Genomic DNA, 24,579 nt, shown 5'->3' on the forward strand with positions numbered 1-24,579 from the left:
GCTACTCAGGAGGCTGAGGCGGGAGAATTGCTTATATCCTGGGGGGAGGGCAGAGGTTGCAGTGAGCCAAGATTGCACCACTGCACTCCAGCCTGGGTGACAGAGCAAGACTTTGTCTCAAAAAATAAAGCTACAAGTAACAGTGTTTGTGAGTGGGGAGCCCCATGCGTCTCTCTTCACGCTTCCTTCCAATGCCCTCTTCTTAAAGCTAAGTAAGTCGGGGACAGGCTCCCTTTGGAGACGAACTTGTCTTTGTCTTACCCCACAGGCTGCAGGCCGAGGTGGATGAGGTCATTGGTTCTAAGAGGTACCTGGATTTCGAGGACCTGGGGAGACTGCAGTACCTGTCCCAGGTGTGGGAAGTAGGAGGGAAGCTTCTGGGCGGATGTGGGTGATCATGTCATCATGCCTGCTTCCTCCCTGGACCTTTTAGGACAGTGGTTCTCAAACTTTGCTGCATAGGATCCTCCCCCAGAAGATTTAAAGTATCCTGAGGCCCAGGCTGCCCCAGACTAATGACATCAGAGTCAAAGAGCTCCCCAGGTCACCCCAGTATTCAACTTAGGTTGGAAACTGGCCCTTTAGTAAATGGTGCCGTATTTGTGCTTCCCGGCTAGGCTGGGGTTCCGGATCCTTAAGCTTCCCCTGGTGGAGTCAGGCTCAGCAGAGCCTCCCCATGCTGCCGCCGCACAGCAGGAGGGCTTGCAGCTTCTGCTGTGGCTCTCTGGAATGGTGGGACCCCTGATTCCTGGTCCCAGCTCTGCCATTGTGGCCTTGCACACTCCCTTCTCCTTCTGGACCTCAGTTTCTCCATCTGTCACGTGACGGTGAGGCTGATGTCCCAGGGGCCTGGGACCCAGGCCAGGGCGAGGGTATGCACTCAGCCTGTGGGTGGGAAAGACAGGGGTCCCAGGCATGCCGCCGGCCGGCATGATCTGTGGCCTCTCCCGACTTTCCTTGTTATCTCCCCTTGTGGCTTCTCCAGGTCCTCAAAGAGTCACTGAGGCTGTACCCACCAGCATGGGGCACCTTTCGCCTGCTGGAAGAGGAGACCTTGATTGATGGGGTCAGAGTCCCCGGCAACACCCCGCTCTTGGTGGGTGGAGACCCTGGGGGTCCTGGGGTGGGCTGGGCTGCTTGCCCCAATGGTGGTGAATTTGGGACTCACCAGGGGAGCCTGTGGCCCTGTTCCCATCATTGCAATGGGCCTCACTGGCTGCCCTGTTCTTTCTCATGGAGTCTCACCATAGCCCTGTGAGGGCTTTTTCCCCTCGTCACACTGTCCAGCAGAAGATTACAGGGGGTCATTCTGGAAGGGAGGTGCCCCATTTACAGCTGAGGACACTGAGGTTCAGAGAGGTTAGGTCACTTTCCTGGGGTCACACAGCTGGTGAAGAGCAGATATGGAAAGTGCCCAGTTTCACAGTTGACCCAAACTTGTCCTGGTTCCTTCTCTCCTCACATTTTACAGCCCTTTCTCTCTCGGCTTTCTCCCCAGACCTCCTTTACTTTGTGTCTCTTTGTTTGCTTACTTGTTCATTTATCCATTCATCCAGGCATTTACTCATGTATGATAGCCCCTAAACCCACCCCAAACCAGGAAACTAGGATGTAGTCACTCCCTGCTCCCCTGACAAGGAATCACTAATCTGAATTGTGTGTTTGCCGTTCCCGTGTGTGTGTGTGTGTGCGTGCGCGCGCCTGTGTGCATTCACGCAGTAATATGTTGTAGGACTTGTTTTTTGACTCAGTATAAAGTTGGTAAGATTTGTGTAGGTTTCTCCACAAGGCCGTAGGACAACCACCATCGCTGATCAGTTCTCAGGTGACAGGCATTTGAGAGGTGTCCAGTTTGTCCCTATCTCGAGCACCACAGCAACGATGCCATTTCTGTCCGCCTGTCCAGGAACAGTGTGCAAGCCAGCTCCTCGGACATTTACCCAGAAGTGAGAGGGCTGGGTTGTAGGACCCGTGACTGTTCAGCTTTACAAACTAACGCCACATTGTTTTCCAAAGTGGCTGCACCAACTTGGACGCCCAGTAGTGGTGAGAGAGAGCACCTGCTGTTCTTCCTCATCTCCAACACTTAGCATGGTCCAATTTTGTATCTGCTGCCATCCAAATATGTGTTTTTAAAAAAGTATTTCACTGTGGTCTTGATTTATGCTTTCCTGATTACTAACTAGTAAGAGTGAGCATCTGACCCTGCTTTCTCTGTCTCTGAGATGTGGGCTCAGTTTCCCTTTTTGGGTAGTATGTTTTTTCGTATTGCTATGTAGAGCGTTATTTTATTTTATTATTTTTTACGGCATACATTTATTTACTATTATTTTCATTATTTTGTTTTTAGATAGAGTCTTGCTCTGTCCCCCGGGCTAGAGTGCAGTGGCGCCATCTTGGCTCACTGCAACCTCTGCCTCCCGGGTTCAAGCGATTCTCGTGCCTCGGCCTCCCGAGTAGCTGGGACTACAGGCACACACCCCCACGCCTGGCTAATTTTTGTATTTTTAGTAGAGATGGGGTTTCACCAGGTTGGCCAGGCTATTCTCAAACTCCTGACCTCAAGTGATCCACCTGCCTCGGCCTCCCAAATTGCTGGGATTACAGGCGTGAGCCAGCGCGCCCAGCCCTAGAGCTTTCTTTTAAAAACTCATGTGTTAATCTTTTGTCTGGTATGTTTGTCATCTTTGTGGCTTGTCTTCATTAATGTGTTTTTGATGATCTGCATGTCTTAATATTTTTAACAATTACTTCTTTTGCTTTGCCTTGTTTAAGAAATCCTTCTCTATCCTGAGTTCAGGACATTCACTTACATTGTCCTCAGTTTTACATTTTTCTTTTCAAAGTTGAGCTTGTAACTACCTGGAATTGATTTTGTGTGTGGTTTCAAGGTAGGGACCTTTCTGTATTGACTTGCCAGGGCTGTTGTAACAAAGTGCCACAGACTTTGGCTTAAACAACAGAAATTTATTTTCTCCCAGTCCTGGAGGCTGGAAGTCTGAGATCAAGGTGTTGGAGGTTGGTTTCTTCTGAGGGCTCACTCCTTGGTGTGCAGACAGCCGCCTTCTCCCTGTGTCTCCACATGGTCTTCCTTCTGTGTGTGTGTGTCCTAATCTCCTCTTATAAGGACACCAATCAGGTTGGATTAGGGCCCATCCTAAGTACCTCATTTTAAGTTAATTACCTCGTTAAAGACCTTGTCTCCAAACACAGCCGCATTCTGAGGTACTGGGGGTTAGGACTCCGACATATGAATTTGTGGGGGGCAAAATTCAGCCCATGACAGGATCCTTTTTATTTTTACCTATGAGGAAGGAGGAGCCCCAGTCCCTGCTCGCAGCCCCTCTCCTCCCAGGGTTCTGCCCTGCCTCCTCCAGCATCCATCCAAGCCTCATCTGTGGCCACTCTGTCATCTGTTTTGCCGAGCTTTCTTTTTTAATACTCCTGTACCGATACCACTGTGCCTTAACAGCCATCTCCTTAGATCCCCTTACAGCCGGCAGGGGAAGCCCTGTGGCTCACTCTCAGCCTGGGGGTGCCACCCTGTGGGCTTTGAGTGGGCAGACTGGGCTCCAACCCCACCTCTGCTCCTGGCTGACTGGGTCATCTCCATCAGGCCTTCGGCTTCCTCTTTGTTAGGTGGGGGGAGTGGTGAGCATCAGTAGGATGACGTACATCATGTGTCTGGCAACAATCCCCGGCACATCGTAGGTGCCCTAAACCCAGCCCCCACGCCTGATGCTCCCACACACTTGCTGGAGCTCAGCTCCAGGGCTCCCTGCACCCTCTGCTGCACTGACCCCCAGCACAGAGAGCCAGGGGTGGAATAGGCTTAGGAGGAGATTTTGTCCCAGTGTTTGGAGGCCAAGGACACGGAGTGAGCGTCACCCCCACTCAGGAGGCACTACACGTGCACGCGGAAGGCTGGTGGGGTCTGCAGCTCCTCCACTCCCACCCCTGCTGAAGTAGCCTTGAGTTGAAGAGAAACTGAATATAACAGTTCTCGGGATCTAGAGGAAGTTGGCCTCACAGAGTCAGATCTGAGTTTGAATCCCGGTTTGGCCATTTATTCGCCTGGTGACTTCAGGTGAGTCACTGAGCCTCTCTCTGGGTCTCAGTTTCCTCATCTGTAAAATGGGGACAATGACGGCTCCCCTACAGGGCTGAGCCCAGCACAGGATGACGCAGTACGCCCAGCTGGCATAGTCAACTGTCCCCGCTCTTCCTCTTAAGGGATTTTCTAGGGGGCCAGTGCAATGGACACCAACCTAGATGGGGGGTGAAGACGTGGGGGGAGGAGAGTGGGACCCACTCTGCTCTGAGTAGCCCTGTTGGGTGGCCTCAGTGGCTCAAGAGGTGCCAGGGGAACAACCTGGGAACCAGAGATGAGCGGACCCTTTGCCCGCAGTTCAGCACCTATGTCATGGGGCGGATGGACACATACTTTGAGGACCCGCTGACTTTCAACCCCGATCGCTTCGGCCCTGGAGCACCCAAGTAAGTCCCTCCTGGAGCTGCCCATGAGTGGGGCTGGCGGGAGAAGGACAGACACAGCGGCCTCTGATCTGAGCCAGAGGCACCCACTCAGCCCACATAGCCTTCCAGATCCCTGTGAGGTGGTTGTGGAGGAAATCACAGCTCAGAGAGGTTAAGTAACTTGCCCAAGTGGCAGAGCAGGGGTCTGGCCCCAGCTCAGTCTGGTTCTAAAGTCCATGCTCATAAGCAGCACCAAATACTGGGAAGCTGGGTGACTTCACCTCCCCAAGCCTTGAGGTTCCTGTCTGAGAAATGGGACCATCCGTGGCTGCATCTGCAAGTTGCTGTGGGGGTCAACGCGTTAAGGTACCAAAGCCATGGTGGGAAGAGCTGGACTCCACAGCCTGCCTGAGTGTTCAGATCCAGGCTCTGCCCAGAGCTGGATGTAAATTTATGACCTGGAGTGAGTTGTTTTGCCCCTCTGAGCCTCAGTTTCTCCATCTGTGAAATGGGGACAACAGCAGTTCCTTCCGGGAGGGTAAAAGGAGGAGAAAAAGAGAGAATGCAGATCCAGCCCTCGGCAGAGTCAGCGGTTCATGCTTTGCATGCAAAGTGCCCAGCCCCTGGCTCAAAGTCTGTGTTCATCCAGACCTGGGTTAACTACTGTCTTCCTTGTGTTGTCCCTGTGGGGATGCCTGGGGCTGCTGGCCTCGTGATTCCTCTCTTTCCCTGCAGGCCACGGTTCACCTACTTCCCCTTCTCCCTGGGCCACCGCTCCTGCATCGGGCAGCAGTTTGCTCAGGTAGGAGGGGCAGGGCTGTGGTTCTGCCCAGGAGTAGCTGCAGGGGTGGGGGCTCATCCTGAGCCGGGAAGCATCTCAGAACCCCTGCTCTGGGGCTGCTGGGCTGTGGGCTCGGGACCCAGCGGAGCCAGACCCAGAGGACTGGCTGTGTTTTGCACGGAGGAGAGCGCAAAACAGGAGGCTCCCCAGGCTCTCACAGGCTCTCCAGGAGGAGAGCCGGCTGTGACATTTGCTGCTCATTCACTCACTCATTCTGTCTTTGCTTCTTCATTCCTTCCTCATTTTGCCCGCTGGGCCCAGATGGAGGTGAAGGTGGTCATGGCAAAACTGCTGCAGAGGCTGGAGTTCCGGCTGGTGCCCGGGCAGCGCTTCGGGCTGCAGGAGCAGGCCACACTCAAGCCACTGGACCCCGTGCTGTGCACCCTGCGGCCCCGCGGCTGGCAGCCCGCACCCCCACCGCCCCCCTGCTGAGGGGGCCTCCAGGCAGGACGAGACTCCTCGGGCAAGGGCCGTGCCCGCCCACCTCTGCTGCCCACGGCCACCCACCCTTCTCCCCTGCCCTGTCCCCTGGGCCACCCTTCACACTGGCTTCCAGCGGGCCCTCTGCCGACCACCTGCTTCACACCCCTCAGCGCTCCCTGTCGCCTGCGGACTCCATGGCCCTTCCTGGACTGGCCCTTGCCCAACTCCCAGCCACCACCACTGTCCCTACCACTGAGCCCTTGCACAGGCCACTTCCTCAGACGAGACACCCTAACTCTTGCTCACTCCCTAAAGCCCTCTTCAGGGGTCACCTCCTCCAAGAAGCCCTCCTTGCCACCCCCAGCCGGCAGGGGCCCCTCCTCTGTGCTCCCTCGGTCACCTGTGCTACCTCTAACACCACACTGACCACACTGTATCGTGAGTGTCCGTTGACGTGACCAATTGCCCTGCCAGGCTGTCAGCACCTCAAGGGTAGGGTCTGCGTGTGATTTGTCTCTGAGCCCCCTGTGCCCACCCAGGGCCCGGCACAGAGTCGATGCTCAATAAATGTGTGTTGACTGCATGAATGACCTGGAACCAGGCCATGCGCTCTCGCCTCAGCTTGCTCATCTGTGAAAAGGGGGAGATGCGGAGGCTGGCACAGCTTTGGAAGCCACCAGCCCGCAGATGCCCCGCAGATGCCCTGACAACGCTGCCTTGGGAGAGACTGCCCCAGGTTACCAGCCTGTTCCCTGTGCTGTATTCACGGCCATGCCCCTGGGTGTTGTGTGAGGTTGGGCCTGGGTGGGTGACTGGCTCTGAGAGCTGGATTTGAGAGGTCAGGGAGGCCCCTGGGCCTCTCTTGGGAGCAGCTTGGTGGAGCTGAGCCCCGTGCCTGTGGGCACCTGCTGCCCTCCTGACCTGGCAGGGGGGCAGGGCAGGTGAGACTGCATCCCTCGTGGTGGTGATGGGAGAAGCTGTCCCTTCCTCTCCAGGGCCGTGTCCTCTGAGCTCATCCAAGGAAGAGGTCCTGCCCTGAGTTTCTCCTTCAGCCATTGGGAGCTTGTCTTTGTGCAGAGAGAAAAAGCGCCCTCATGGCCCGGTGCGGTGGCTCACGCCTGTAATTCCATCACTTTGGGAGGCCAAGGTAGGAGGATCACCCGAGGTCAGGAGTTCAAGACCAGCCTGGCCAACATGGCGAAACCCTGTCCTTACTTAAAAATACAAAAATTAGCCGGGCATGATGGTTGGGTGCCTGTAATTCCAGTTACTTGGAGTCTGAAGCAGGAGAATCGCTTGAACCGGGGAGGCAGAGGTTGCAGTGAGCCCAGATCGCACCACTGCACTCCAGCCTGGGCGACAGTGAGACTCCGTCTAAAAAAAAAAAAGAAAAGAAAAAGCTGCCCTCTCCCCTGCCTGGGCCATGTGCCCCCTGGGGAGACCCCCTCCCCAAACAGGGAAGGCACAGATGTGTGCTGGCCTGTGATGTGCATTGTTGGCCTCCTTCGGTCCTTGCCGCAGTCTTGAATGACAGCTCCAAGGGATGGTCCCATCAAGCAGACAAGGAAACTGAGACTCAGGGGCGGAAGTGACATGCTCAGTACAGCTGGGGCCTGGGGTGGCTCTCAGAATGGAGGAGACAAGTGTCTGGGTTCCCAACCTGCCCCTCTCCCCAGCCCAGGTGGGCCCTGAGAATGCACACCCCAGCCTCTGGGCAGAGCGTTGGGCCCCTGGGATGCCTCGAGAACTGCAGCGTTCTTGCAGAGCGAGGGTCCTCCTGCTCCCCTAGCACCTCGCCTGACCACGTGGGTACCTGGCCAGCCCCTCATCAAGCTGCACCCTCCACCCTCTCCATTTCCAGCTCGCTGTCTGAGGGGCCCCCAAACTCACCACTCACTTTGAGAATGGTATGCCCGGGCTCAGCCTCCAGCCACCTGGTCAAACTCATCCCTGGCCACAAGCAGCCCCTTCCCACAGCCACCCCAAATGCCGCTGTCTCCCAGCGTCCTGTTCCCAAGCCCCCAGCCGGGCACTGTTCCCCGGCCTGCTCTGCTGTGACCCCCCCCCCGCCCCGCCCTCTGCAGCCCTTCTCTGAGTCTCTGAGGTTCACCAGTACCCACACACCTGCCTAAGCTTCCCACAGGCCATGCCCTCTGCCTCCTACTGTGGCTGGGCCTAGTCCCCACAGTACAGCACTTCCTTCACAGTCCATCTAAAAGGGCCACAGGCTACCAAGCCTCAGTACTGCAGCGACGCAACCCAGCATTGTCTGGAGGGGCCTGGAGGGATCGGCTCCCTCCAGAGACTTCAAGTTCCCGGCTTGACCATCCCCTGATTTGGCAAATATCTGTCTGTTGCTGAGCCTGAGCCTTCACACCATGATTTCTTCAAATCCTGCCAGGAAACAGGAGCCAACTATGCCCCATTTCACAGATGGGGAAGTCAAGGCCAGAGCCACAGCTGGGCCATAGTGGAGTCAGCACTTGAACCCATGGCCCTTTGCATCCAGTGGCCTTCCACAGGCTCAGCATGCCCTATCCCTGCAGGCCTGGGCTTGTCTTCTGCACGCCCCAGGAATCCCAGATGGCTGGGAAGTGCAGAGCCAGAACCCCCCAGCCCCACTGTCACTGCCGGTGGGGCCATCCTGCCCTTCCTTTCTGAGCCACTTCCTCTTCCATAGACTGGGCTTTCTGTGAGGGGCAGGTGGCTCTCAGTCCATGCTGCATGGGGGAGCCACCTGGGCCAGGTGAATCAGCCTCTGGGGTGGGGCCCAGAAACTCTTCTTTTTCTTTTTTCTTTTTTGAGATGTAGTTTTACTCTTGTTGCCCAGGCTGGAGTGCAGTGGCACAATCTCTGCTCACTGCAACCTCCGCCTCCTGGGTTCCTCAGCCTCCGGAGTAGCTGGGATTACAGGCATGTGCCACGACGCCCAGCTAATTTTTGTATTTAATATATTTTTTTAGTAGAGACGGGGTTTTACCATGTTGGCCAGGCTGGTCTCGAACTCCTGACCTCAGATGATCCACCCTCCTAGGCCTCCCAAAGTGTTGGGATTACAGGCGTGAGCCACGGCGCCCGGCCCAACTGTTTTCTTTTTAAGTCTCCCAGTAGATCCCAATGTGCATGGGCCGGTGCCACCAGTCCAGGTGAAGCTGACCCCCCCGGACCCAGGCAAGATGGATAGGATTAAACCCAAGGCTATGCAGCAAGGCTACCTGGGGTCAAATCCTGCCCCCACCTGCCTGGGCCTCAGTTTCCCCATATGTAAGGGAGGACAAATAATAGGACCCACTTCCTAGGGTTGGAGGGGAATTAGTATCCACACGAGGGTCGGGCTCTGGCACTGTGAGTCTGGTCATTGTCACCTGCAGGGAAGGGAGGGCTTTTCTGCAGGCAAGGCGGCGCAGTCCCCGGAAGAGCCGCACGGTGGCGCGCTGGCGCAGAGCTCGGGCTCGCCCTCCCGCCCAGGCGGAGCGGGCGGCACCGTCCCCAGGCGCGGAGGGTCCCGAGGCGCGGAGTGGGTGGGCCGAGGGGACGCCAGCCCCGCTCCCGGAAGCGGGGTCAGCGGGGAGGCCGGGGGTCGGCAGTGGCAACCTCTGGCCACGGCGTAGGGGTGGGATAGCTACCCCCATTTCACAGATGGGTCTCCCGAGGCGCGGTGAGGTCTGGCAGCTGCTGGGGGCGCAGGCACGGCCCCCCGGGCGGGTGCAGCGGTCGCTTGGCGGGTGGGTCCGCAGGCCTCGCCGGGAGCCGGGCCTGGGTCTGGGGCGCTGGCAGGCCGGCCAGGAGGCGCGCCGGGCGGGAACTCGCAGCTCTGGCGGGGAGTGCGCGGGGTCGGGGGGCTCGGGCGGGGTGCAGGCTGCTGCCGCCGCCGGGGAGGCCGGGGGATGCCCTCACTAAGCGGCCCCAGAGACTGCGGGCCCCGCCCTGCCCTGCCACTCCCTCTCTTGTGACCTCGGCCAGTGGTAGCCTTTTCTGAGCCTGTCCCCTTCTCTGTAAACCTGGACGTGTTTGATCTACGCTCGCGTCCCGGCAGGAGGCTTCCGGCCTGCACATTCCTGGGGGCCCGCCTTCCCCAGGCACTAGCTTCCCCAGGGCTGAGCTGCTGAACTCTGAAAACCTTTGGAAACCTCCCTGCCCTCTGCCCTAGCGACCTGCGGCGGGAGACCCTAAGCTGGCCCAGCCCTCTAGGGTGCCTAGGAGCCTAGGCTGGGTTGGGGGTGGCTTCAGGGACCTTGGGCTGCCGAGTGTGGGGTGAGAGCCTTGGCCCAGCTATGGCCAGGTGGGAGGTTTTCTTCCTCTGTGCTCTGGGTGCTGGGGCTGGAGGCGGTGGCTCTGCTGGGCTTCAGTGACAGCCAATGTGGGTAGACAGAGGACCATGCCCTGTGTCCCAGCAATTAGCTGCCCACCTGGGAAGGTTCTGGATGGGACTTGGCAGAAGCCTGAGCCGGCCCCTCCTGGCAGTCCTGGCCGAGCGGGCACCGAGCGCCTTATGCTGGTCCAGTCAGTTGGAGTGACTAAATTCACATCTGCCCAGACCTCACCCTGGGCTCCGGACCTCACCCCGGGCTCCAGCCTCACCCCAGGCTCCAGCCTCACCCCAGGCTCCAGCCTCAGGCATCTCTGGATGTCCAAAAATAACCCCCACCCCCACCCGCACCCTCCCCGGCAGTCACTGGGGGTATTTCTGGCAGACGGAAGGGGACTCACAGTGGGAGGGAGGGTCATTTCTCTGAATCCAGGGCCAGGGGTGGGGAGGGACAGAGTCAAGGCCCTGCCTTGGCCTGGAGCTTTAAAAACACTCATTTCTTCTGGAACGCAGCCTCTCCCCAGTAAATCCTTCTCACCAGAGAAAACCATAGTCACCTACCTGGTGCTCACTTCTTGGGCAGCCCCTGCGGGGACCAGACCCCGGGTGGCCAGGCAGAGGGGTCCCCCCCACCCTGCGGGAGGCAGCCTGCTAATTCTGGGTGCCAAGGGCAAGGCTGCAGGTCCCTGTGCAGGACACCTGCCAGCTGCATCCCGTTTGGAGCCTGCCCTGGATGGGGCTCCGTGGGCCCAGGGCGAGGCCAGGCAGAGACCGGCATGAGCAGCAGCCCGCACAGGAGCACCCTGGGCCCAGGGCAAGAGCCCATCGGCCAGTGGCAGACACTGGGTGAGGATCCCCAATGATTCGAGTCACGCTGTGCTGGCCATGAGCCTCACCTGTTGGGCGCGCTGTACGGCCAACCCTGAGCCAGCTTTACTGTACCTCCAGGCCCCTGTGCTACAGATGAGGCTCCGAGAGGTGGCAGCCTGCCCCATCGCAGGGCCAGAGGGCAGAGGGTGCGGTGGGCTATCTCTGGGGCCCTTGCCCCTGCTGTTGAGCCCAGGAGCCTGAACCTGGGAGGCCTCCCCATCACCTCCCTGCCCCCTCCCAAATGACGGTGGCTCCTTGGCCGCCACCCCAGAGGTGAGGGGATAGCCCAAGGAAGCCAAGAGCTGCCCACACCCTCAGCCCAGGGACACCCGGTGCAGCTGCATGCCCCTCGCGGGCTTCTTTCCTGGCTGGGAGCCTGGACGCTGGGAGGGTTGCCCAAGGCCACCCAGGCAGCGGTCAGTCAGGGGTGCCTGGGCTGGACAGGGGGCCCTGGGTGTTTGGAACCAGCTCGCAGAGCTTTGCTGGAGCAGGTGCACGTGTGTGCGTGCATGTGAGCCCCACGTGCACGTGTGTGTCTCTGCGTGTCTCTCCGTACCTCTTCGTGTTCCTGTTCCCTAGTCTCCGGGTATCTGTCTGGCCCCCCATGTGTGAGGCTGTGCGGATGAGTCTCCACATCTGTGTGTGTCTCATGCTCTGTGTGGAGCTGGTGTGTCAGGCCTGACCTGGACTACAAGGAGGTGTCTCCTTGAACCCAAGGCAGTGGACAAACATCAGACGCGTCGCCGTGGACTGGGCCCCTGCTGTGTGGCATGCATTCTGTCCTCACCCCACGTCCAGCGAGATGGGCTAACCTGCCCAAGGCCACACAGCCAGGAGCTTGGGGCCATCCAGTGTGGACATCCATTGTCCTTCAAGTCGTGGCCACCAAGGCCCCACATAAGGCTCCCTGCTCCTCACCTGTCCTGGCTCTGTGTACAGGGGGAACCCAAGTCTGAGGGGTCTCCAGCAGGGAGAGGCTGCACTCCTGAGGCCCAGCCAGGGCCGGGTGAGTGCGGGGCAGCAGGTGACAGCGGTGGGGGAGGTACGGGTGGGAAGCGGGGCCTCTTCCCTGACCCCCGCCACGCTTGGCTGCCCCTCCACCTTTGATCACTGACCCTCCTCTGTCCCGCCAGGGACACTTTCCCGCCAGTGCTGGTGCTGGCTGGCCAAACAGTGTGGGAACCCAGGGGCCGGCCTTCCTTCAGGCGGTGGCAGCCGGGGAGGGGCCTGGGCACACCATGGGCGAGCAGTCACGCAGAGCCTCCCCTGGGAAGCGGCATGATGCTGTGGTGTCTCAGGGAACCCAGGAAGGGCACTGGCTCTGGGCTGGGCCCCACAGGCATCAGTATATGTGTGCCTCTCCCTTTGCCCCATGCCCTTCCAATGACCCCAACTCCTGCCCGACCAGATTTCACACCACTGTCTGGCCATCTTGAACCATTCCTGGGTGCCCAAGCTCTTTCCTACCACTAGGCCCATCTTATCCTATCCATCCCCACCCCCATTCCTCACTTCCCAGGTCTCTGTGTGGATGACTCTCAGAGGTCCTCCCTGACCACCTGCCCTTCCTTCCTGACCTCAGTTCCTTCACCAGCGCCCCTCCACCCACAAGCCTGTGGGCCCTGAGAGGCTGCCCCCAGGGCTTGTTCAGGCCCCGGCAGCATCTGCCCCATCATGGTGACCATGGAGTAGCTATTGAGACCAGCCAAATCACACATAGGTGAGCCCTCGGGGGCCAGCGGGCACACAAACTGTTGCAGCTTCAGGGTGAGCTGCAGGAGGCGCATCATGCACACACACACCCGACACGCAGACACACTCCCGCACATGGACATCACAAGCTCCCATGGGCACACACACCCACACATTCCCACATGCACACGCACTCCCCCACACACGTGCCCACTGCCATGTACCCATGCACACGTGCATCATCACACATGTTCACTTACACATTCTTGCATGCACACACTCTCCCACACGTGTCCACTGCCATGTACCCATGCACACACGTGCATCATCACACACGTTCACTTACACATCCTTGCATGCACACACTCTCCCACACGTGTCCACTGCCATGTACCCATGCACACACGTGCATCATCACACATGTTCACTTACACATCCTTGCATGCACACACTCTCCCACACGTGTCCACTGCCATGTACCCATGCACACACATGCATCATCACACACGTTCACTTACACATCCTTGCATGCACACACTCTCCCACACGTGTCCACTGCCATGTACCCATGCACACACGTGCATCATCACACACGTTCACTTACACATCCTTGCATGCACACACTCTCCCACACGTGCCCACTGCACCTGTGTACGTGTCCCAGTGGACACACAGGCATCACCACACACATCCACTTACACACATTCTTGCACATGTGCAGTGGCCTCGGGAGCAGGGGACTCTGGTTGTTTATCCCCAACACACGTTCCCATGATAAAGAAAACAGGAAGGGACTTGGAGCCAGACACAGGAAGGGGAAGTGGCCGGCCACAGGGAACCAGCTCCAGCCAGTGGACACTGGGCGGTCTGCTTGGGTGAGACACAGGGGCAGCCGGACAGATGGCTGCAGGGTGGGGAGCTGGAATGCCCCTCCGTGGCATCTTGCCCTGGTTTAATCTTCACCACGGCCCCAGTGGGCATCACCCCTTCTAGGCAAGAAACCAAGGCTGGGGCCAGGCTTGTGCCCGTCACCCAGGAGGGCTGCTGGAGCTGGGATCTGACCTGGGTTCACCTGACACCAGGCTCCTCCCAGCCCTGGTCCCGCAGCCCACTTGGGTGAAGGTGAGACCTCTGTCGGGGAGGCGGGTGGTGTGGCGGGGCTCTTTTCTGCAGTGCCAGTTTGTCCAGCACCAAGATGCATCCCACACCTGTAGAATCCCGGGTTGGACTCTGGCAGTCTCATGGGGGTTCCTGGGGGGTCGGCACTGGCCCCCTCTGTCCCACAGCGTGCCCCTCCATCAGCCCAGCCCATCCCAGGGAGCCCAGAGCAAGGGTGACAGGAGTTGAGACCCGAGATGTGGCCACAGGCCCTGCCTGGTATTGACCCATGGGCCTGGGTGTGCCAGACAGCAGGTACTGAGAGGGGCCACAGTGTGTGAAGCCCATACAGCGGGGTGGGACCTAGGAGACAGGTCAGCCCCCAGTCCATGCCTCCCACTCCCTCCAGTGCCTGACACCAGCTGCCGCGCCAAGGCAAAGCAGAGGTGACCAGCGAGGGACTCACGCCAGTCCTTCCCTGGTCACACCCCCTCCCCGGGGATACAGATGCCACCTGTGCATACCCGAAGTCTGCCAAGTGCCACAGAGCTACCTCAGTTCAGCCCACAGCCGGGCAGGCGGGGCTCCTCCCACTTTGCAGGGGAAGACACTGGGCTTCTGTCTTTGCTGACCTGCACCCGGTTTTCTCCCTGCCACGCCCTCACCCCAGCCCAAGGCACAGAGCACCGTGGTTCCACCTCCGCCCCGCCCCCAGAGTTGTCCTGGAATCACACCTAGGGGATGCGGAGGGACGAGGGGAATTTTCGGGGTGGAGGAGACAGTTCCAGGGGAGGTCTGGCTTTGTCTTTCTCTTTTTTCTCTTAAAATTAAAATTTCAGTTAGGAGGAAAGAAAACTTCAGTTAGGAGGGACCCAAGATGGCCACCAGTCCTGATTTGTCTGAAGCTGGTGGGGGGTCAGTTTCCAGGATCCATGGAGGACATTCAGGGCTAAAACAGGGGAAGTCCCAGGGAAATGGGACAAGTTGGTCACCTGGGAGGGACCCCACAGCCATTTAACCCTACATGATGCTTGAGCTCCCTCCGCTGTGTCCCCGCCCAGCAGCTGCGCAGCCCTGCTTGAATACGATTGGTGATGGTGAGTTCATTATCTGACAGGGCAGCAAGAGCCAACCAAGAGGTGGACACAGCCAGGACTAGGCACTGACCACAGTGAGGTCGGAGTTGGCAGAGTGGAGTGTGGGGCAAGGGAAAACGGAGCAGGGCCCCTGAGCTGCCTTTAGGGGCAGCCACAGCTTCCCACGGAAAGAGGAGGACAGAGAATTCCTAGGCCAAGGGAACAGCACAGGCAATGCCTATACCATAGAGATTGAGTTCTTTCTCTCCAGTGGCCAGTGCAGGGGTGAAGAGTGGAGGCTGTGACTTCACAGCCTTCTTCCCCACCCCACCCACAGATAGGGCTTCCTTTGGAAACGTGGAGGCCTCGTCCTCCTGCCTTCACTCCCCAGGTCCCTGAGCCAGGAAAGGCCTCAGTGCAGATGGAAGAGCTGCCAGGATGCCCCAGCATGCTGCTCCACCCGCCTCTCATTTTCCTGAGGCTCATTTATCCTCAGCACCAGCATCTGCCCCCTCCTCCAGGAAGCCTCCTCTGACTTCCCCAGCCCTGAGGCCTCCCCTGCCATAAGCATCATCCTTCTTCTCAGGCTTGCTGCCACCTCCAGCCCTGCCAGCGACCCCTGCCACCTCCAGCCCTGCCAGCGACCCCTGCCACCTCCAGCCCTGCCAGAGACCCCTGTAACTAACTCTTCAGCCGGGCTTTCTCACCTCCACACCTGCTGGCTTCTCTTCCTAGAACACCCTCTATTCCCTTCAAAAAACTTTCTGGGCTGGGTGCGGTGGCTCATGCCTGTAATCCCAGCACTTTGGGAGGCCGAGGCACTTGGGGATCACTTGAGGTCAGGAGTTCAAGATCAGCTTGGCCAAACGTGGTGAAACCTTGTCTCTACTAAAAGTACAAAAATTAGCTGGGCATGGTGGCAGGTGCCTGTAATCCTAGCTACTCAGGAGGCTGAGGCAGGAGAATTGCTTGAACCTGGGAAGCGGAGGTTGCAGTGAGCCGAGACGGCGCCACTGTACTCCAGCCTGGGCAACAGCAAGACTCCATCTAAAAAAAAAAAAAACTTTCTGGGCTGAGCACAGTGGCTCATGCCTGTAATCCCAGCACTTTGGGCGGCCGAAGCACAAGGATTGCTTGAGCTCGGAGTTCGAGACCACCCAGAGCAACATGGTGAGACCCCCCCCCTTACAAAAAATAGCTAAGTGTGGCGGCACAGGCCTGTGGTCTCAGCTAGGGAGACTGAGGCAGGAGAATCACCTGAGCCCAGGAGGCTGAGGCTGCCGTGAGCTGTGATCATACCACTGCACCCCAGGGTGACCCTGTGGCAAAAAAGAAAGAAAGAAAGAAAGAAAGAAAGAAAGAACTAACTTTATTTTCACTTAAAGATAACTCAAATGCCTGCTCTTCCAGGAAGCCCTCCTGGATCTCTCGGATTGAGTTTCTCTCCCTTCTCTTTAAGCCATTTCATTCCCTCTGGTCTCTGCATACAGAACTAGGTAGACCTAGGGCCTGGGGGGCCCAGCAAAGCCCAACCCTGGGGTGATGCCTCTGGGATCTCCAGCCCTTGGCTGGTCCTGCCCTGCACTTTGTGGGGACCAGGGGAGGGGCTGGATTGGCTCTGAGCCAGGTACACAACAAGAGCATACTAAGAGCTTGCTGGAGTGCATTCTTTCAACCAGTTTTTCCTGAGCACCCACACTGTGCCAGGACCACATGACTGCCCCTGGGGATCCTGTCTCCATCCCCTGTCGACCCCCAACACGTGGCACACTCAGCACACAGTAGATGCCCGAAGTGCTGGCTGCTTTTGGCCAAACAATCAAAGGCAAGGGACGGCCTTCCTGCAGCCTTGGAGACAGACAGCCTGGCTCCAGATCCTGCTCACGCCCCGTACTGACCCGGTGGCTTGGGTGGGTCCCTTAACCTCTCTGTGACATGGACATGATGGTCGCAGCAGCTCTGGAGAGCAGTGAGATGACAGGGGTGGCCACACTTCACATAACTGCTGGTCCCGGGCATGTACTCAGTGGTGGCATCACTTGTTATTCTCCTTCCCTAAATGTCCATAAACGTCCCTTGCTGGCTGGGTGGAACCGTTCCCAAGGAAAGAGTGTACAGGCATTCCCAAGTCCCCAGGAGCTGGAGTCGTGGGGACTGACCAAGCACCTAGGGGTGCAGTGGCTTCTCAAGCAACATCCTGGGGCTGCCCCAGAGAGGCCCTGGGCGGGGGAGGGCAGTGCCCAGATTTATCCACCAATCGCACAGGCTGCTGGCACTGAGCACGTTCTTATCTGCCCAGCCCAGCATGGGGGGGTGGCCAGGCCGGCCGGGGCGGGACGCTGCCTGGGGCTGGACGCGGAGGAGCCCCAAGCCCTGCTGGGTGGGTGACAGCCGCTGAGGCTCTGAGTGACCCTGCAGGCTGGTGGCCAGCCGGCCGCCCATCTTCCACACCATGTCGGACGGCGAGGGCCCCTCCGCCGGTGAGTGGCAGCGCTATATTTACCCGCCGCGGCTCCGGTTGCAGAGCCAAGGCCGCCAGTCGCCGAGGGCACTGGGGCCCCCGCAGGCTGCAGGCAGCTGTGAGCTGGACCCCCTTCCTCCTTGCCCGACGCCTGGGGGGCCTGTGCCGCTGGAAGGGGGGAGCTTGACTTTCAAAGCTAGGTTCCGCCGCACCCCCTGACTGCCCAGTGTAGCCAGTGCAGGAAGCTGTGCCTGATTCAAGCTCTCCCGGGGCTGGCAGCCGGGGCCAGAGCTGACCCAGGACAGAGGGGCAGGGGCTGCGACGGGACCCATGGGTGGGCTCAGGATGCCGTGGGCCACGGGAACCGCATGCAGACGAGTGTGTGTGAACATTTAACGGCGGGGGAGAGCACACAGCTTCCATCTGATTCCCCAAGTCTGAGACCTCTGGGCATTCTGAGTCCCTGGTCCGGCAGCACCAGGCAGGCCCTCTGTGTGCCCTCATATCCTCTAGGTTGAAAATGGCCAGCAACACAGGCAGGCAGAAGGGCGATCAGATTCTGGGGTCTGCCCACTGCCCTTTGCTCTGCCTGAGGCCAGAGGCTGTGGTGGGGACTGGCCACCTATGTGCCTGGCTGGCTGCCCCCAGCTCCTGCCAGTTACAGAGCCAGCCTTGGCGGAATGGGCGCTGGGGACGGCCAAATCCAGGGGGACTCTGGAGTCAGGCTGTCCAGGTTCAAATTCCAGTTATTTCACCTCCAGGCTGGGTGGTCTTGGGCAGGTAGCTTAACTTCTCTGAGCCTCCGTGTCCCCAGGTAAAAATGGAGACTGTGGTCCTAACCCCCCAGTGGCTGTGAAAATTAAATTTATGATATTGTGTGAAAGCGCCTGCGGGTGCCTGGGGTGCACTGAGTGCTCAGGGCCCTGCGTGCTGGCAGCAGGTGGGCACCCTGGGCAGCAGATGGGCATCCCAGGCAGCCCAGGCAGCCAGGTCTGGCCTCCTCCGGCAGGGCCTCCTTCGTAAGCCACCGATTGTCGCTGGCATGTGGATTCCTTCTCCATAAAACCCCACCTCGGAGGCTCTCAGAACTCATCAGGGTCTCCTGGGGGGTGTGGGGCAGATTGTGGGTGACAGCACCCTGCAGATACCCTGTTACTAATGAACAGTGCCAGCGCCTTGGCCTGGCTGGGTAGGATTTGGAACAGAGCAAGTGAGAGTGTGAGTGTGTGTGTGTGTGTGTGTGTGTGTGTGACAGAGAGAGAGAGAGAGAGTGTGTGTGTGTGTGTGTGTGACAGAGAGAGAGAGAGAGAGTGTGTGTGTGTGTGTGTGTGTGTGTGTATGTGTTGGGGAGGGGTACATTGACAGAAGGGGCCTGACCTCACCCTCTTCCACTGGGTGCCAGTTGTCCTGGCTGCCAGAAATTGCCCGCCGGGGCTGCGGGAGCCCCGGGAGCCAGCAGACAGCTCTTTCTGGCTGGCCCTGCCCCACACCTGACGCTAACCCGGAATAGCTCTCCCTCTCCACCAGGGACATGGCCCTGGTTTTAGCAGGTTGTAAAGCCACCCGCATGGAGATGGGTATTTCAGGAAGGCCAGGACAATATTTAGCCCGTCGGAGCAAAGGAATGGGCACTGAGCATGCATGTGTGTGCGCAGCCTGGAGGCTGGGAGGTGACGTGGGCCTCACCGTCCCTTCCCCATCTAGGAGAGGGTCTGCCCAGTTGGGTTGGGAGGTGGGGCCTGGATTCCAGGCTGGCTCTGTCTGCCCTGGTGGGCAGGTGGCCCTGGGCAGGCTCCAGGCTTGGTTTTCCCATCTATAGAATGCCACGTGACGGTCTTTTGTCTCTAATATGTGGGTTTGAAGTTGAACTTGGCTGGCAGGAGTAAAGGCGGCATCTTGGTGCAGGAAGGTATATTTACTTATGGGTAGAAGGGGGCCTTCTGGAGCACACAGTGTGAAGTTCAGGCCTTTCTAGGATTCCTGCCCGGCAGCAACCAGTGGTTGCTCCAAGGACACTGCTCTGAAATATTTTCACCTGTTTTCGGTAACCGATCCCCAAGCCGTGTCGGCAGTGGGAACATTCTCAGCTCTCCACTCGTGACTGGTGTGACCTAGGGCAGACTATTCAAGGGCACTGTGCCTCAGTTTCCCCATCCATTAAGTGGGGACAATACTGGGACATTAACTCCTCAACGTGCACTAAGGATTAAATGGCTAACAGCATGTAACACACCTAAACTAACGCCAGGCTTATTGTTAGTGGTTATAGCTGTTATTATTTCACCAATACATAAGCAACCTAGAGAGGGAGATGAGGGGAGCAGAGGACCCGCTGTGTCCTGGACACACTGTTTTCTTTATTACCTGGAGGTGGGGGCTATCAGCTCCACCGTGTAACTAAGAACACTGGAGCTCAGAGAGGCACATATGAGGTCACCCAGCTGGTCAATGGCAGAGCAGGGATTCGAACCCAGTTCCTCAGACCCTGTTAGCACAGAAGCCAGGTTAGGCCCCTCTTCCCGGGAGTCCCACCTGCACACCCAAGGAGGGCGAGGCTGGCTATTTTGTGGGGCTTTTTGGCTTGTACCTGAAGAAGCAGCTCTCATTTCAGGGTTGGCTAGCTCAGCATTGCCTCCAATAGCTTGCAACCTGTAGAGAAAATCATAGTGCCTTGTTAGGGTGTCAGGAAAATTCTGCAGAGCAGGAGCGCAGCAGGAGGTGGCCGGCCCCTGGATTTATGGCCCTGTGCCTGGGTGGGTGAGCCAGAGCTAAGGTTACCCGGGAGTCAGCACCGTATTTATAGCAGGAACTCGCCTGCATCAAGTACCGGCCCACACACCCCGGCCAGCAAAGGCGCTTCCTTTACAGTTGCCTGCATTCTAGGCTTGGCTCTGTCTCTTCGGGGCAGAGTCATGTCACCTGACTAAGCCTCAGTTTCTTCATCTTTAAAATGGGGGGTTCGTCAATTCTCTCACTGGGTCTGGAAATAGGATCTGTAAGTGCTTGGCACCTGCCTGGCATAGATGGGGCCTCAGAAGATGCCGGCTCTACACATCCTAGGTCTGTTGATTGTCTTTTCCTGCCTTTGACCTTGTGATTTACCCATCTCCGTCCTGGCCAGAATCTGCAGGAAGAGAATCCAGGTCTCTGTGCTGTAAGCTGCCCCCATGCTTGGGAAAGTTTCCAGCAAAGCAACTTTACAATCCTAAGCACCGAAGAGCAGGCTGTTCTGTTTTCAGCAGAGCAATGAATGCAGGTCCATCAGAGACCAGGGTTCAAATCCCAGCTCTACCACTCCCTAGCTCTGTGGCCTCGGGTGAGTCACTTAACTTCTGTGAACCTCTGTGACAGATGGGCATTTGCCCTGCTGCAGCGGGTATGGTAAGGACAGGCCTCTAACCTGCAGAAGTGTTCAGCCAGCAGAGTGACCCTGTCTCTCCTCCTGTGTAACCTTCCGCCAGTCCCACTGCCCTGCTCTGGGCCACAGTCACCCTGTTCGTGTGTTGAGACATGGCTGCCCTTGCTGGTGCGTTTTGTATGTGCGTGTGCTGGGAAGTTGTTCCCCCATCTTTATCACCTCCCCCAATGCCCTGCAGCTTCTGATTCTCACCAAGACATTCAGCTGGGTGAGCTGACAGATCCCTGGTGTCCCCAAAAGGCCCCCAAGTACTTGGCTCTCCAAGTACCTCTCTCTGCCTGAAGTCAAGGATGGTTTTCCAAGGATAGGGCCTGCAAACATTAGTGGGGCCACCCAACTGCTCACTCAATTCTCCCTGGCATCCCAGAACCCAGACAGCACCCCAGCTTTTTGCGCCCACCCCCCCCAGACCTCACAGTGGGCCCCTCACCAGGGACCAGGGCAGCGTCCACCTTCTCTTCCTGTCCCAGCCACCCCCAGCTCTCACCTCAGTTTCTCCTAGAAGGCTTCGCCCCCCAATTTATGCCATCCCAGTCCCCAAGGAGGTTGCACTGCTCTCTGAGGCGGGGGGGCCTGGCGTGGTGTCCCTTCCCTGGATTTCAGGGCAGACAAGTGCTGGAAAGGGTATGAGATGCCTGGAGTGGCCCTGGGATATGGGAACACCTCTGAGATGACCTGGTGAATCGTGCCAACATGGCCCCCTGCCCTGCTCATAGGAGTCCCGAGCTGTTGGATGCTACAGGCCTGTCCAGGGGCAGTGGGAGCCTTTGGTGCTGAGTGACCCAGGGCAGCCCTCCCTCGTGTGTGACCTCAGAGAGGTTAAGTATTAGCCATCCACAGGCCAGCACACGGCTCTGGACACATGTCCCGAGTTCTGACATCAAGTACCCCCCACCTCAGCCCCTGTGAAGGGCTGGGCCTGCCTGGGTCTCTCTGAGGGTCCAAGCCAGACTCCATGCCCTGTGCCTTCTGGGTGCCTGCACATAGGGTGGTGGCAGGGCATGAGTCCCTGAGGAGCAAGAGGTGGTTTTATGTGACGTCAGTGGTTGCCAAGGCTGGAGGCAGCAAGTGGCCTGGGTTTTCACTGGGTTTATGGTTACTGGCCAGTTCATCCCTTGGGGATAGGGAGCCAGTGAAGGCTCTGGAGCTGGGGATGGAGAAGGTACATGCCTTGCTTCAGTGCAGTGGGTGGAGGAATTGGAAGGAGGATCTGGAGGCCCAGAGGCCAAGGAGGAGGCTGGTGAGATGGTCCTGGGGAGAGAGGGTGAGGTCCACACAGAAGAGGAGGGACCCCGAGGAGGGCACAGGGAGATCTGGCAACTGCTGGGGCTGGGGTGCTGGGACGGTGCAGTGGAGGCTGAGCCTGATACTGCCGCCCCTATTAGGAGGGCCCAAAGGACATACTGTCACTTTCAGGGCTCCGTGGGGTGACCTGGCAGTGTTTCAGGGCTCAACTGTAAAACTTGTGGAGTGCGTGGAGGGCTGGGTAAGATCTGAGCCCCATGTGCCCTGGCCCTGGACACAGGCAGGTCCCTCTCCTCTCCGAGCCTCAGCGGTCTCATCTGTAAAGTAGAGGTGACACCATAAGCTCAGGGGTGTCATGGGTATTGGACGGGATGACTCCTTTTAATTCCTTATGAACTGTGGGGCACAAGGGAAGTGTGGGTGATCTCCAGGCATGAACCTTTGAACAGCACCGCAAGTGTGCCGGGCACCTGTGATATTGACACCAAGAAGGACTCAACCTCAGCAGCATCCAGCGACCTCTCACGAGAGGCTGGGCACGGGGTGGGGACATGCAGGAGGAATCCGCAGTTGGGAAGTCCCCCTTCAGTGCCCCTCACGGCGCCCCTACGTTGAGGTTCACACCACACTCCCAACCCATGGGATCTCCATGTTATGGAGCAGGGGAAACTGAGGCCCAAGAGAAAGAGAGACTGGCTCAGTCACCCAGCGAGGGCGTGGTGAGCTGGGGCTCAGGCTGGATTCCCAGGCACAGGTCGAGCCCCTCCAGCACTTTTGCTGAGGTGTCTCCTACTTGTCCCATCGTCCAGGCTCAGTGGAGGCCTGCCTCCTCCAGGGACCCTTCCCTGAGTTCTGCAGCCCCTGGGGACCCTGAACCCTTGGAGCACCCATGCCCTGCTACCCTTCTTGGATAGTAGCTTCGAGTGGCACCACCCCAGACCACTGCCCTTCTCACAGAAGTTACGAGCTGTGGGATGTTGTTAGGCATGTCCAGGTGCGGCTGGATCCTTCAGTACTGTGCGATCCAGGACAGGCCCCCTTCCGTGTGTGGCCTGAGAGATGCTGATTTGTTAGCATCCACCCGCTTATCTGTTATCCATCCACAGGCCAGCACGTGGCTCTGCACATGCATCCCAAGTCCCGACATCAGGGAGGGCCCCGGTACCTTCTCAGCCCTGCACTCACTCGGCACATGAACCTCCAGGCAGCAAATGAATACATTCACATGACTGGGGGCCCCACGCCAGTGTCGGAAGTACCCTCGCAGACTTTTTCATCTATGACAAGAGATGCAGGTTAGAAAGGCAACTCGGAAAGGAAAGCTATCCACTTCTGTTCTTTTAAAGTATTGGGTCAATTCTAAGGGAGCATTCTTGAGATAGCAAGATAGATTTTATTTTTTATTTATCATGTTTTTAAAACAAAAGTTTTAAAATAAAAAAACAGCTAATGGTTGCAAATGCTAACAGCTTTTGCATTTAGCATTTGCAACCATTTCACTATTTTTTTTTCTTGAAATTCACAGTCAAAATAAAATATAGAAACCAGTTGCTGAGGTAGGTAAAAGGTCGCCCATAGACATCCATTTCAAATTTCCAATTTTTGCACTTTGATTTCAAAATTTTGCCTTCATCAAAACAGCCTCTTTGGTTTTTATTTTGTTTCTTACTCTTTTTTTACATAAGTCAGAATGGGATCGGGATGCTCCAGAATAAACAAATCTCAATGGCTCAGTACCACAAAGGTACACTTCTACCTTATAAAAAGACCACTGCAGGTCTGGTGACCCCCTCCCTGCTCCCAGGGCAGGTCCCTACACAGTGACCCAGCGTGATGCTTCCATAAAGACCCATGTTTTCCCAGCCACTGCAGCCAGCCAAGAGAGAGATGGCGACACAGCACCAGTTAAATGCACCCACCGGGAAGTAACCCACCTCGCCACAGCCAAAGTTTCACTGGCTACAGCAAGCCACATGGGCACACCAAATGGCCAGAGGACAGAGTGTGTCTCTCCATTAGGAACAGCAGTAATGTCTGCACCCTTTTCATTGAGTTTTTTTCCCCCTAATTGACCGTCTGTTTCTTTGTTTTTCAAGTAATCCATTTTAATTATGAAATAGAGCACATTGTGTGAGCTGTGGTCAACAGGTATCCAAAATGTAAATCATGTGATTTCCAATATGCAAATCATAACGCCAGGGGCAAGATTTTTCAAAACATCGCTCCCTCCCACGGAGTTGTATTTGCATTTTAAAGCACGAAAATAAATTTCTGAATGATTCGGTCATCACCTCCAGTGAGGAAAAGCATAACCAAGAAAAACCTTAGCCAGAAATATCTTTTGACTTTTTATTTGCTGAAGTACAAAAGAGGGTGTTGGAATGAGTAGGCTGTGGAATCCGTTTATTCAGTGTAATCCACAGATCCAAAAACTGAGATAGGAGTTTAGAAGGAAATGATTTTTGAATAATATTGGGGGAAATGATGAGAAGAGCGTGTTTTCTTCACTCTAATACAGATATGCACTCTCTCTTTGATTCTATGACACCATTAAAGAGAAGCTGTGTCATCAGTTTAGTAGCTGGTTCTCCCAGTTGACTTTTTTTTTTTGAGACAGACTCTTGCTCTGTCGCCCAGGCTTGAGTGCAGTGGCACATCTCGGCTCACTGC

The 24,579-nt window shown here is 57.3% G+C and overlaps 2 protein-coding genes across 4 annotated transcripts in view; both read left to right on the top strand.

The window, feature by feature from the left end:
* The window catches only part of CYP46A1 (cytochrome P450 family 46 subfamily A member 1), a 42,613-nt gene extending 36,290 nt beyond the window's left edge, over positions 1 to 6,323 (top strand). For both annotated transcript variants that reach the window (XM_016926719.3, XM_016926720.3), the window contains 5 exons: positions 269 to 353; positions 986 to 1,096; positions 4,409 to 4,497; positions 5,212 to 5,278; positions 5,579 to 6,323. In XM_016926719.3, coding sequence (XP_016782208.1) covers positions 269 to 353; positions 986 to 1,096; positions 4,409 to 4,497; positions 5,212 to 5,278; positions 5,579 to 5,749 — 523 coding nt within the window. In that variant the 3' untranslated portion in view covers positions 5,750 to 6,323. The remainder of the gene's footprint in view (positions 1 to 268; positions 354 to 985; positions 1,097 to 4,408; positions 4,498 to 5,211; positions 5,279 to 5,578) is intronic.
* A 10,777-nt stretch (positions 6,324 to 17,100) lies between these two features.
* EML1 (EMAP like 1) overlaps positions 17,101 to 24,579 on the top strand; it is a 203,845-nt gene continuing 196,366 nt past the window's right edge. Inside the window, exon 1 of one of the 2 annotated variants that reach the window (XM_009428453.5) lies at positions 17,101 to 17,265. In XM_009428453.5, coding sequence (XP_009426728.3) covers positions 17,238 to 17,265 — 28 coding nt within the window. In that variant the 5' untranslated portion in view covers positions 17,101 to 17,237. The remainder of the gene's footprint in view (positions 17,266 to 24,579) is intronic. The other variant, XM_009428449.5, reaches the window with a different exon arrangement.

Source organism: Pan troglodytes, chromosome 15 (assembly GCF_028858775.2).
Source record: "Pan troglodytes isolate AG18354 chromosome 15, NHGRI_mPanTro3-v2.0_pri, whole genome shotgun sequence".
Taxonomy (NCBI): Eukaryota; Metazoa; Chordata; class Mammalia; order Primates; family Hominidae; genus Pan; species Pan troglodytes.